Source organism: Exophiala spinifera (genome assembly GCF_000836115.1).
Source record: "Exophiala spinifera strain CBS 89968 unplaced genomic scaffold supercont1.1, whole genome shotgun sequence".
Classification (NCBI taxonomy): Eukaryota; Fungi; Ascomycota; class Eurotiomycetes; order Chaetothyriales; family Herpotrichiellaceae; genus Exophiala; species Exophiala spinifera.
The window spans coordinates 6,090,707-6,103,821 of record NW_015622513.1 but is presented as its reverse complement, the minus strand read 5'-3'; the positions used below and the strand labels follow the sequence as shown (position 1 = coordinate 6,103,821).

At 49.5% G+C, this 13,115-nt stretch overlaps 3 protein-coding genes across 3 annotated transcripts; 2 read left to right on the top strand and 1 right to left on the bottom strand.

Annotated features, from left to right (window-relative positions):
* Positions 1-847: 847 nt before the first annotated feature.
* Positions 848-2,441, top strand: PV08_02240 (uncharacterized protein; the record flags this gene model as incomplete). Its single annotated transcript, XM_016376600.1, has 3 exons — positions 848-1,034; positions 1,084-1,703; positions 1,737-2,441. 3 exons carry the CDS (start codon positions 848-850, stop codon positions 2,439-2,441), a joined length of 1,512 nt encoding a protein of 503 aa, XP_016241876.1.
* Positions 2,442-5,905: 3,464 nt separating this feature from the next.
* PV08_02239 (uncharacterized protein) lies at positions 5,906-7,048 on the top strand (the record flags this gene model as incomplete). Its single annotated transcript, XM_016376599.1, has 1 exon — positions 5,906-7,048. One exon carries the CDS (start codon positions 5,906-5,908, stop codon positions 7,046-7,048), a length of 1,143 nt encoding a protein of 380 aa, XP_016241875.1.
* Positions 7,049-11,422: 4,374 nt separating this feature from the next.
* Positions 11,423-12,712, bottom strand: PV08_02238 (uncharacterized protein; the record flags this gene model as incomplete). Its single annotated transcript, XM_016376598.1, has 1 exon — positions 11,423-12,712. The coding sequence occupies one exon, from the start codon at positions 12,710-12,712 to the stop codon at positions 11,423-11,425; it is 1,290 nt and encodes a 429-aa protein (XP_016241874.1).
* Positions 12,713-13,115: the final 403 nt, after the last annotated feature.

The window sequence follows — 13,115 nt, the reverse complement described above, 5'->3', positions numbered from 1 at the left end:
ACGTAATCGTGCCACGCTCTTGGAGGCTGCTCTTCGTGAGGTCAGACTCGTCAATCAGTTCTACTTAGACCTTATAATTTGCCTAATCCTTGGTATTTCACAACTATATCAGAGCACTAAGATCAAAAACAGGAGCTGTATCTCGGAGCAGGGGATCTTCTCACTGATTATTACTCTGTCACACACCTCCTGAAGAGGAATCGGCAGCCTTCTACAAATACGTAAACGTAAATAGGCGTTGATGGGGCCTCTATGGATACAATTTTGGCATCGACAGAGCGATTAATACATTCCTGGCTGTTGCTTGGATCAATACATTCTTAGCCGTTATCCCGCCAGCAAGCCTGTTTGCTCCACCACCCACTAGCGTGGTTGAACTTCTCAGCGGGTACTAGTTAGTTAGAGATCGCTGTTGCTCCGCAATTCCCCAGACTAGGGCCCTATCTGCTTCGCCACCTTTCTGTTTCCTGCGCGAATTATGAATAACGTCCTTTCTCCAGATCGGTCTTCGTTAGTCGATATAGTAGCGAGTGTTGCAAAGTGAGATACGGTCGGCGCGCGAGGGGGCTACGACAATCTTGGCTATCAGCAAGCCAGGCCTGGTTGCTCAAGTCGTATGAAATACCTTCGTTGTTGGAATTCAGCCTGATGGAAGGATCACAGGAAAACAGCACTGTCCTGCTCAAGGCAAACACGATCAAAAAGAGGTCGGCCAAGACCCAACTAGGCCTCAAAGAAAGACCAGAAGAATCCAGGAAAAGTGTCAGTTCCATTCTCGCATACTACTTCGTTGTCTAATTCGTGTCTCACTGACCCTGATGCAGTTGACCAACACCGCCCTTACAACATGGCATTAAACCTCAAGACTTTACACAGGAGCCTACAATTGCAAGAAAAACAGGCTGCGAACCAACAACGCATCGCAGGAGAAGAACCGAAAAAGCTAACGAAGAGATCAACTGTGAAACAATATCGTGACGAGAAGAGCAAAGACTCTGCTGCCTCACTAGCGGATCTTGAAACACGGAAGAGTAGTGAGTGGCCGCCATGCTTCACGATTGATCATAATGCTGATCCGAACAGTTAAAAGACAGCGTGGTGTCAGTACTGAAGACGTAAAAATCCACGATACGAGACATTTGGAACGCAGGCGAACCCAATACACCGAAGCAAGGACTATAGTTGATAAGGTGGACTTTGTTGAGAGTTGGTTGAATGAGTCTTGCTGGCCTCGGAGAACCTCGACAGGAAACGAACTTCTACTTTCGAAAGGACTGACCAATATGCCTCCCAAACCTACACCAGCCAATATATCACGCAAAACTGCACGGATTCTCGCGTCCCCAGAGAATGGCTCTGAAAGCACTATGAACTCATCCACAAAATCCGAAAAGTCCACTGCAAGTGTAAATGACACGAACTATCACGAGCCATTGAGCTATCGTAATATCTTCATCGAGCACGAAAATCCTCCTCCAGAGTTAATGCGAAGGGCTCAAAAAATAATATCAGGCTCACGGGCCTCGCTCGGGGTGAATGATGCAGCCATCAACAAGTTGAAAGACAAGGCACTCGCGCTTCTACATGCGCCTGAGAATGACATTATTCATCAGTTAGCCCATGACATTATTCCAGCTATGAAGGACCTCCCCGATCCACGATTAGAAAGGAATTACGACCAACTGTGGTCTAATTCCGTCCCTGTGCCCCTCGACCGTTCTACAGGGATTCCTTAGGATCCACTCCCCTTACCTATACCGAAGCCTGACCTTGTTTTCGGCTACTCTAAAGCAGCTTTCACCAACAGCCAGATCGAAATGATTGGTCGTCAACAAGACGACCAGTTCGGCCAAAGCTATGCCATTCCAGACCAAAGAATTCGATTTCCGTTCCTACAGGTTGAATTCAAGTCGCAGGCTAAAAGGGGAACTCATTACGTTGCAAGAAATCAGGCTGCTGGTGCCGGAGCCATCGCGTTGAACGGCCTTCTCGAACTGATACGGCGTGGCTCCTTATTGGATGCATTCGATTATGAAGAACCACTATATTTCTCGATCACGATGGACCAGGAGCTAGCTCGAATATATGTACACTGGCTGAAGGCGCCGGCTGAAGGACAGTCACACGGTTTTCGTGTCAAACGACTTTCACAGTATGATTTATGGGTTGCAAACGATATCCGAGCACTTTCCCGCGCAATTAAAAACATTCTTGACAACGGTGCTGGCACCAGGCTCCAAACAATTTGTAGGGCACTGGATGTGTACCACGAGATGGTTGTTCACGACAGGAATGCAATAAATGAGCATGGGGAACGGCACCCTGAACCGCATACGAAACAGCTTCAAGAGGGAGCAGTGGCCTCTTGCGAATTTAGAACCAGCCAATCACCTCTTGAACCGGTTCAGCCTGTATCTACTGGAAATTGTGTGGTTTCTTGAAAGTCGCCTGTTCTGAATTTGTTTTGTATTTTAGACATCGGAGTCTCTGATGCCCCTTTACCGGGATTTAGCAAGCGCAGCTCACCATCACCTACCTGTAGCTCCTAACTCAGAGAGGTGACGACTTTTCAGACTTCGTATATATCAATGCATAAAGAATCCTCCGATTTCAAGAGCAGTTTCACTAGGTCCCAGCCCACCCGGCCAAGGCAGGTTCGTTCTCTGCTGACCACGACGAGAGAGAGAGCTCACGATACTTCACCCTTAGAAAAATTCGGAGCCCATCATGCTTGAAAATCATCCTCTCAGCTCCTCTCAATTCTTGTGCTCCGGCATCCAGCCGAACTGAACGTCTTCATAGTGCCCCGAAACGTAGCCCCGGCAAGCATCTCTTTCCCGCGAGACCTAGTCAAGTACAAGGTTCATGATACAAGTCTCATCGACAGTAATGCTCCGCATGGCTACATCAAGTGGTACCTTCATAGCGAGATATACAAGTATCTAGGGGCCAACAGCGTTATCCATAGCCATGCGAGAGCCGCGGTAGCTTACAGAATCTCTGATTTGCGGGAAACTTTCAGGAGGCCAGCAGAACTGGCTATCATTTTGTCGGACCAGGTCATAAATTGCGCTTCCCAACCACCTGCCAGCCACTCTTTTATCCAGTGTCTATATAGTTATCGCGTCCCCTAGCCCAGGCAGATCCAGGGGAGAGATTCTTTCACCCTTTCCTATACGCTCTCAAATCTCAATACATTTCAGGAGTGCCACTAAAAGCATGTATCTATACGGCATATTTTGTCGGTATCCATGCTCTGTCCTGTGTACATTCCCACCCCAAGTTCTGGTGATTTTTTTAGGTCATTATACTCATCATCTACGGGCTCCTCAATTCCAGTCTACGATATTACGAAGCGTGACGACCATTCCGCTTTGCATGACCTCTTAATCCGAACTGCACATCTTGGAGAGTCTTTGGCTGCTTGTTTCCATGCTGCCGATAATTGTTCCGCCGCGGCTACCAGAGATGAGCCCCAACATTCTGCGGTCCGAATGCGTGGCCACGGCTGCACCAGGACAGTACGCAGCATCGAAGAGTGCGTTTACCGTGCTATCTGAACTCGGGAATTAGTATTCGGAGGACTAATTTCCCGCAAGTTCTCTGTTTGATGAGCGGAACCATCCTGAAGCCGCGATGTCACTTGGTTGTACAGTCCTCCTGCCTGGTGTCGCTGCGACCAATAAAAAACGGTCCGAATATGGCTGAGAACTCTCGGAAGTGTGCAGCCCGGGAACACCGCGATAGGCTAGAATATCAGTACTTAGAGTTGTATCCCGGAATCTTGAATCCATACCAGAGGATCTACCCCGCTGAAAGGCAGGCCTCCTCTACTGCGGCCTGTCTATCCTCCTGGCTCTTCCCCTTATCACCATGTTTTCCGTGGACGCCCACCATATCTCTTCCAAGGACTACACGGTAGACGGTCACTCTCGTACGCGATAGATGCTGTAGCAAAAAGATTAACTGCGACATACGCCAGCCTTGATGCGAACTCTGCCAAAACAATGTTGCCGTGTAGAGTTGGAGGGACTCGGACCCCATTCAGCCGCCTTCCCACTCAACCTGGATTCTACACTCATCCAAGGCGTCATATTTACCCACTACCGAGGCGACGGGTTTCATCCAAGATGACGCTAGGATCACCTACCAGACGGGGGAATCACAGTCACAAGACAGCGCCCAAGCTCAATGGCATCGAGCTACTTGGACTCCTGAAGATGACCGCTCGCACCTACGAGCATGAAAGAGAAGGACCATTCGACATTGTTGGGCCACCCCTAAAGGCGGACTTGGCGTGGGAACTCTATGAGAAGCGGCTCAGAGAATCCTCGTAGACGCTTCATTCAGATAACATCAGCCTGTTCTACCGTCAGAATGAAAAAGTTGTTATTACGGGTAGGCTGTGTAGACGCGCCTCGCAATTATCATGCTGAAAAGTCGCACGTCTCTAGGCAAAGGAGCTTCGTTATCTGAGCAAACGCGGCTGCCATGTCAGTTGACAGAAGTTTGTCTTAGCTCTCGAGAAAGACGCCAAGAGCCGCAACCATGATCGACCTGACCGAGAGCGATAAGGGCGGTCAGGGGGGTGACAGAAAACGCCCAGAAGCTCTAAACCACCGAAAAGACAGTAAACAAATGACGAATTTCCTTCACACGTGTATTGACTTTCAGGGCACATAAGGACACCCCTAAACTAACAGGGACGGTTCATGCGCTCAGGATCAGTCAAGGTGTGCTTGAGACCACTAGAGGTTGAAGATAACAGAGCAATGGGAGAGTATATAGCAATGTACCAGTCAGATAGTTCCATTCGCATTCCATACTGCGTAAAAAGAGCGCTTCAGAAAACTAATCGTTGAAGTGTCATGAGAGCCATCAGCAAGGGGTGCGTGCCCCAGAAGCACTGAAAATATTTACGGGCGGCAAAGTTTCTGGCGGATAACAAACCCCCCAAATCCGACTTCAAAAAAGTTAACAAACTATAATATAGTTAGCGAGCGAATCAGCAAGGTCATCAAGCCACTGGCACAATTCGCATCTCTCTCCCTGCAGCAAAGTTAAATAGCACTCATATTTACGGCATTGGCCATGCCAGGTCTTATCAAACACGTCTCCTCGTGTAGTATCAGTAATAGTAGAGGTCGCGTGAACCTCCTTTCCGTGGCGTTGTGCAGTGCTATCAATCTGTCCAGTCTCCTGTCCAGTGCTGTCAATTGTGCTTTGGACTGACTGGGGCGCAAAAGGTTTTGCTACGAAAGTTGACGCCACAGGGTGTCGTACCGGAAATTGCGGGCCGACTGGGGACATTCCGCTTAAGGATTGGCCAGGCCCACCCTGGCTCGCGATCTATGCTGAAACGCGCACACCTGTCAACGACGGGTCACCAGGGCCATACGGACCCGGGCCACATGTTCATCTCGTGGGCCGCAAACGTTCTTAAGAAGGCGACAGCCGAATGCTGCTCAGCATTATTTATCATCGTCGACACACCTTCTGTTTTCTGCTGTTGTTTAACAACAAAGAACTTTTCCTTTTATCCGTTCCTTTGACCCAAGTTTCCTTCTTTCCATTCATTTGATCCGGCCGCAATTATGTATACTCTTCTCACTTCAATTCTGCTGTTGATCAGCATTGCAGAGGTTCGAACCTCGTCTCTTACGGAGCAAGACCATGATGATCAGCACGCCAACCATCATTACCAGCGCCTCGCCAGGCAAGCGAATGTGTTAGCCTCCAATGGAACTTCTTCCAACTGTTATCAAGTCTGTTATCGGCCGATTACATGTTCGATGGATGATGGGACTTTGAGGACGATTGATGCCTTGTCTCAAACCACGACTACACAAACCACTGCGTATGTTCTCCTTCTGGGTTCAAGAGCACATCTACCTCGTCACCTTCAATGGCCGTCCTGTCGAGAGCTCCAACAACTAATTACTCATCCAGTGTTACGACATCGTCTTCACGATTTTCCACAACTTCTTCTAGCACTCCCACCCCAACCGGCATACTTCCCAATGCATGGCAATTCGACACAGACAAAGGTACCAAGTGGAACCTGACCTATATTGGGGATCTCAATTTTACCAATCCACTTGGTTCCCTCGGTTTACGGGGCGATAACTGCCGTACCGGGAAGGTTGGAAACAAAGTTATCTGGACCTGCGGTGATATGCAATGCGGCTCAAATGTTATGACATGTGGGTTTGCCACGGCTCCGGGCTGGTATGGCACGAGTGATGTGATGCTTGTCAACACTGCAAACAAGTCGTCGCTCGCTGACTTCAACAAGCCCTGGTCGGGCGATCCACAGCCACCCAACGGAGCTATCTGGGGTATGTGGTCTTCCAATGTTGCCCCGATCAACGAAACTCATGGTGTGATCTACGCTCGAGCATATTGGCGCAATGGACCTTACGGGAACACTCCCAAAGTGCTTGGGAATACGGTTTCATCCGTCACACTCGGCCCGAATGGACCCATCGCGACCAGAGTAGGACCTTTCTTGACGAGCGCAGATTATTTATACTTGGGCGTCTTGTGCATCCTGCGGGATGGAAACTACATCTACCAGTATTCCGGAGGAGGCCCCAGCAATATTAGGATCACGCGAGTCCCTGCCACAGATGATGTTTTCGACGCATCCAAATACGAGTACCTCGTGTATAACACTACCAATACCTGGGCGCCAGGTCTCCCACTCCTCAACAGCACGGACGCTGGTGCGTTGGTTATCAGGCCAAGTACAACACAGTTTTCCTGTGGCGGCTCCTGGGGCTCAGTCGTCTACAATCGGTACTTGGCGAAATACTTGATGCTGTGTGGCCAGTGGATGGTGGATGTTAACATGTATGTCTCCGACACACCATGGGGCCCATGGAGCTCCCGCTATAAGATCGCGAGTGGCGGGAAATTTCAGGGCGCCTATGGATCAATGATACACCCCGAGTACTCGCCGCTAGCAGATGGAAGCGACAAGTCGTGGTATTTCTCCATTGGCCCTAACAAGGAGTTTTTCATGTACCGAGTTGATTTTGGCTACTGAGCTTTTTGAGCGGTGTTAACACTTCTGACAACTTAGTCTGTCATTCAGACTAGGCTTTTCTTTTCAATTGATAGAGGGTGACCACGAAACTCCTATCCAGATCGCTTGGCGTTACATCTAAAGGTGGCTATATCCGGGCTCCGCGCAGACTGACCTGCTTAGAGCTGCAGACAGATAGAGGTGATTTTGTTTCGGCGGTGCAGTCGCCCGTCTAAACCATCCTGGACTTCATTGGGAGTCGGCGGGGTCTTTGATAGCTTTACCCAACCGGGCAGACTCATCGGGTTGGAGGAGTCGCGGCTTTGGTTCTCCGCCAGGGCACCAAATTACCTCGTCTGCCTTGCTTGTCACTTCTTAGCAATCCCTATCCCTCGACCTTGTATCGGCAGTAGGTTGGATCGGTACACCTGAAGATGGTTCGGATCGTCCCCCTGGAGCCATTTTAGGAATGAGTTGATCAAAACTTGCTCAAGGCGGACCATTGTGTGAGCAGTTTCTGCCTGCAAATTGGAATATGATGGAGATATACTTTATGTAATCTATACCCGCCGACAACAACGTCGTCCTTAACTTTGGGTCTGATGTCACCCTTTCACTTCTGGGTTATATGTGATTTGAGTGCATAGGGTGACCGGCGTAGGTATGCTCAGGGGTACGTGACATTCAGGCTTTGTAACTCGTATCGAGGCCCTTGGCGACAATGAGCATGTCGTTTCAGAGTTCCTTGCCAGCGGAAGTGAGCGCCGGTCTTTCAGCCGCAGACGTCTGACGAACGACGCGCCTTGACAGCCTTGGCCGCACCCCGAATGTTTTGGTGGAGGGTTGATCCTCGAAGCGCATGGGCATAGAAGCACCAAGAGCCTCTTTTGTTCATTTTCTGCTTGGAGGCCGATGTTTCTTTCTCTTGAATGCTTATCACAGTCTCATGGATACGTTGGAAACTCTCAGGAATGTAACCTAGCACATTGAGGACGTGGTATACTCACATAAATGATGGAGTTGTTAATAGAATAGATTTATGAAAGTCATTTCGGAGTCTCGATTACCAAACCGGGGTAGATACGTCCTGCGGACCAGGGTCCGCCCAGGCTATCGCACTCATCAAGAATAGTCAGGTTAAGATGACAACTATAAAGAGACTGCGTGTCAGAGTTGTGGCCCGAATGCCAAGCCGGCCCTTGACTGAGGCCCTCGACGCGGCGCACCTAACTAGCTAATGCCGCGTCCTAGGCTTCGGTCCTAGGCTTCAACCCTCTTTCATAGTCCTTCATACTACAATTTATTCTCTTTCCAACACCTAGTTGTGATACTGTGCTATTTGCGGCCAGGTTTTCGTAGCACTCAAGCCTGGCTTGTCGCGCCAATGGAAAACAGTTCGCACGGGAGAAAATCACAGTCGGGGCAATGTCTTACACGCGGTCGCAGATAAAGTGGTGCAGAAGCCGGGGGGAACCAAGCATCGTTGCCTTGCCGTGATCGAATAGACAAGAAGCCACATGAAGCTAATATAAATTGGTAGTGATACATGAAGCGGAAGCGTTAGATCAATGCACGATCAGGTATATTTGCTAAGGTTTTCGCTTCCGAAGGGCTCCCCTGCGTTGAATTTACGCTGCTGAGACACGTCAGAAAAACTTTCTCTCATCTAGCTAAGTAACCCCCCAGATATGGAAAGGGCAGCTTGGGTGCTTGTTGATGGCAGATAGGCAAAATGGCGGTTACCAGGATACCGTACCATGTACATGTGAAAGGAAGCTGAGATATCAAAAAGACGTTGACGATGACTATGACGCGTGGAAGCAATGATCAACTAAGGGCACGTGGGACCAAAAACAGGTGTTGGAGGCTGGAGGACGGAGGACGCGTGTACACTGATGCACGTAATCGATCTGACAGCTCGCTTAGGCAAACAGAGTTCGGGCTACAAGACCGAAGATTCGCTTGCTGGGCAACGTCCTAACTACCAAAAGTGTATCTTCTTGGCTGGATTCCAGGTTCCTGCGTCCTCAGATCTCAAAACGATGCCATTCCCTGATTATTCACTACTGTCAGTAGCCCGGGCAACCGAGAAGGAGGACAATGTTAGCGCTATCACCAGGCTTCGGTCACCAGCAAACTCAAACTCAAACTCAAACTCTGAACCACCGTTTCTAGTAGGCGTTGGACCCACCATGATGAGGTGGCTATTTCAACGTTTTCATGCACAAGCCACAAAAATAACATGTGGGAGACGGTCACGTCGCCTCAGCCTACATTCATTCGGTCAGTATTGTGTCATTAGTGATTTTGATTCAAGCCCAGGATCCTAGGTGATCGATAATACCACGGCAGCTGCAGCAAATACGACCTTATCGACCATTCAAAGGGCAAGGTCATATACGTGGCGATACCCGCAAGTCCAAGCGACCAGTCATCCTGGTCAGGAGGCATACTCATCTTTTTGAAGCGTGCGCACTTGAATCAGTCCAGTACCACGAAATAAATCAGAGGTCTCAGCTAGCCAATCCCTTCCTTCATTCTCTGTTCTGGCATAGGGTCTGGTCTGGCTGTTTTAGATACGAGTACGACGGTGGCGATATCCATCTCGGTGTTTTTGGCCGGTCTGCTAAGGGTATCGATAGACAATTTTCTGACTCCAATGAGTTGTGGATCACCGGCCCAGGGCAGGTGGGCACATTGCTATACAAAGTCGTGTCAGAATATTTTCTCCAGCGTGCTGTTAATCTTGATGACCAGTCTGTCGAATTAGGTGTATCTGCGAAACTGCCTTTAAATCGAGTGATCACCGATTCTTGTCCGGTCCAGCCCCGAGACCGGCTGCTACGGCTACGTTAACTGAACATGAGTCCACTGCGATATGCATTGGGGTCGGGCGCAGTAGCTATAGGGTACGGAAGACGTACTTGCCCCCGGACGGAAAATCCAGAGAATGGACTGGGGCGCCTGTGAGAGGATGGGAATACAGGTACCAAGTAGGAAGAGCATGACATATCAAAGAAAGCATCCAGGAAATTAAAAAGTTCCGCGGAAGTTTCAAGCTCTTCTATCACACTCTGGGCGAACTGGGTTGTGAGGTCGCCCACTGTCAGGACCTTCCTTCACTGAGAATAGCCTTACAATGGAATAGTTGATGCAATATACTCTATTGAACATTTCTCTGTAACAACAACTAATCGCTTGATGAGCAAAGAAGTCGTCTCTGCCTAAATCGGGAGGGGAAGGCTTCTTGTAAGCCTCCCGTCTGTTCGGAAGTGTACTTCCAGCTATGCCAGGTGGTATGCTTCCTTATCGTGTGGTTGTGCTCACTGAGTCACTTGATATACTACCCATCTCAGGCAACGATCTAGAGTCTCATGACACCCACAAAGCAGTATTGGCCCGGGTCTTCTCACAGTGCGCTCCGAGGAAGTATGAGAGCTCTGGTATCAGCAACTCTGATTATTTTCATGCCTATCTGATGGTGTACTGTACTGCAGATGACTACTGGAAAGGAACATTTTGCTCCCTTCGTCGCAATTCAGCGAAATCTGTCGTCCAGCCAAACAGGGTGGAATAATCGTCAGGTGAGATCTTAGCCAACTGCTCCAAAGTCACCGAGAGTGTGAATACTTAATCTAGTTTTACCAATGTAAAGAACTAGCACCCTGATCGTAGACTCATGGTATCCATATATCCTCTGCATCCTCGTGTTGTCCACCATTTAAGCATGGAATGCAAATATCCTGTGATACGTTTGGACCAGACCCTCTTCTCAACAGCTGCCCCTGAATCAGTTCGAGGCCAAAGGAGAAGCTTTTGCCATGACAATCGACTTGCTTGCTCTCTACGCCAATAAATATATCTTCTTCTCTTGGCCACATGGAAAAGGCAGTCCTTCTGCAATTGATACCCACGAGACCATTGCTAACATGGCGTCGCTCATAGATGAAAGTGAACGATTTGGTAACGACAGCTTCGATACCTGCCCATATCAAGACTTTGAGCACCTGATCTCTCTACGAGCCACATCAAAAAGTGTCCTTGCAGCCGGATTGAGTACAGTCGTAAAGCTCCGACGAAATAGAGCAGAACGACTTCCGGGCCATGTGCTCAGGTGACGGATTGGAATGAAACTTATCAGTTTGGATAGTACTGTTGATCCTCGATATTGACGCTGAATATTTGTGTACGGTGTACATGATGTCTGGCAGTTGAGAGACCTTTTCTCCAGACACAACCTTTGAATTTCTACTCGTCTGAGTCTGAGTCATAGTATTCCCTCAACGGAGAAGGTCGTGTTTGGTGGATGAAATGGAGTCCCAAGCCCCTGGAGAAGGAATGAGTCCACCCCGGATCACCCAGATGGGAACTGTTGGATCGTATCCCACTAAAAGCTCAGGGGTTTATCAAGCCCTCGTACCGAGGCAATTTCCAGCCACCTCTCTCGTTCGGCATTAGTTTCAAAGCAAGCTTATCTAGGCGTAGGTACGATGCAATGCTCAGGGCATTGGTAACCAAGCCAAGAGTGAAGGGCGTCCAAGGGATTCTGTCGAAGATCGAAGCTTGTGCGGAGTATGTTTTGACGATTGGCTTCATGCAAGGCCCGAAGGTTTCCTCGTATGCCTTCAGGGCAACAGCGAGCATGTCTCTGCCTCCGGCCTTTGTATCTTGGGCACGGTTGATTTCTCCAGCGAGAACATATGCACCGACTAGTGCCATGGACGTGCCGAATCCATCTGGAGGACATCCATACCCAGCATCCCCTACAAGGGTAACATGTCCGCGAGACCAGCTGTCCAATTTGACGACGCCGGTGTGCTGGCAATAGAAATCCTCTGCCGCGGTTTCGAGGGCTCTTACTGCGTCAGCAGCACGCCAGCCACAGCCTCGAAACAACTTGATGAAGGCTGCTTTCTCCTCCTGGGTGTCTCCCCTCTTCACATTGCTGAGCGGCCCATTTGAAGGGTCCTTGACAAAGAGATACATTTGGATCCGATCCGAATTGTGGCGCCTGGTCGCCATGACCCGTTTCCCAGGCCCAGGAAAGACACATCCCCAGGCCTCATACTTCTCATTCTTCTGCATTGGCTCATCCATCGTGTAGTATGCGATCTTTTCCGGAAGCATAACAAGCGCCGGGTCTTGCTCACCACCTCGGAGACTCCCACCTCCGGACATTAATCGTCTGACTTTCGATGCATTACCATCGCATCCCACGAGAAGATCCACTTCCTGCGTCGACCCATCCGTAAGTCTAACTTCTACGGTGCTTCCTTTCTCCATGTAAGCTTCAACTCCAGTGGAAAACCGATACTTTACCCCCTTCGACACCGCTGCAACGGTCAACAGCTGACACAGATCGCCTCTCATGATCTCAAACTCGCTTGTGATGGATTGAGCACCCGCGCCTGATCGATTCGCTGGGAAGAATGCTCTCTTCCGCCCTGTCGGGTCTACCAAACCCATCCCTTCTTCAGGGACGCATTTCGCACGCACGGCTTCCTCTAGGCCCATCAGCTTCATTACTTCAATCCCGAGCCCGCGAAGATCTAACTGTAAGCCATTGACGCGCAGGCAGTGGTGCCGTTCGATGACTGTTACAGTGTGCTTTTGTTTGGCGAGCCAGTAAGCGAGTGCGTTTCCAGAGATGCCAGCGCCTACGATGAGGACACGAAGGCACGCCATGGCTGGTTGTTCGTGTACTTTTCTAGGAGCTGTCCGAGATAATGCCAAATGAAACTGTTTATTGCAGTCTCCCCTATAATCTGATGTATTACGGTAGACTGGCACGGATAAAGATGCTATGATAGTGTCACAGACCAGAAAGGCAGGAATCGATACAGAGCAGGAGAGCCAGGAGGAAAGCAAAGAAAAGAGCGCCTTCATCAACTCGCATAAAATGGCCTCTGCCTAATCCTATGGACCCAAAGATTGTGGTTCCGGCTGAAATACAGAAGCATCAGGCGCGGACTTTTCCTTGAGTATAAGAGGCTGGAGGGAGTTCGGGCCCGAAGCTTAGGGCATCTCGGGCCCGAAAATTACATGGGAACCAGCCCACTGATTGGCTGAACAGGCTCCCGCAAGGTGC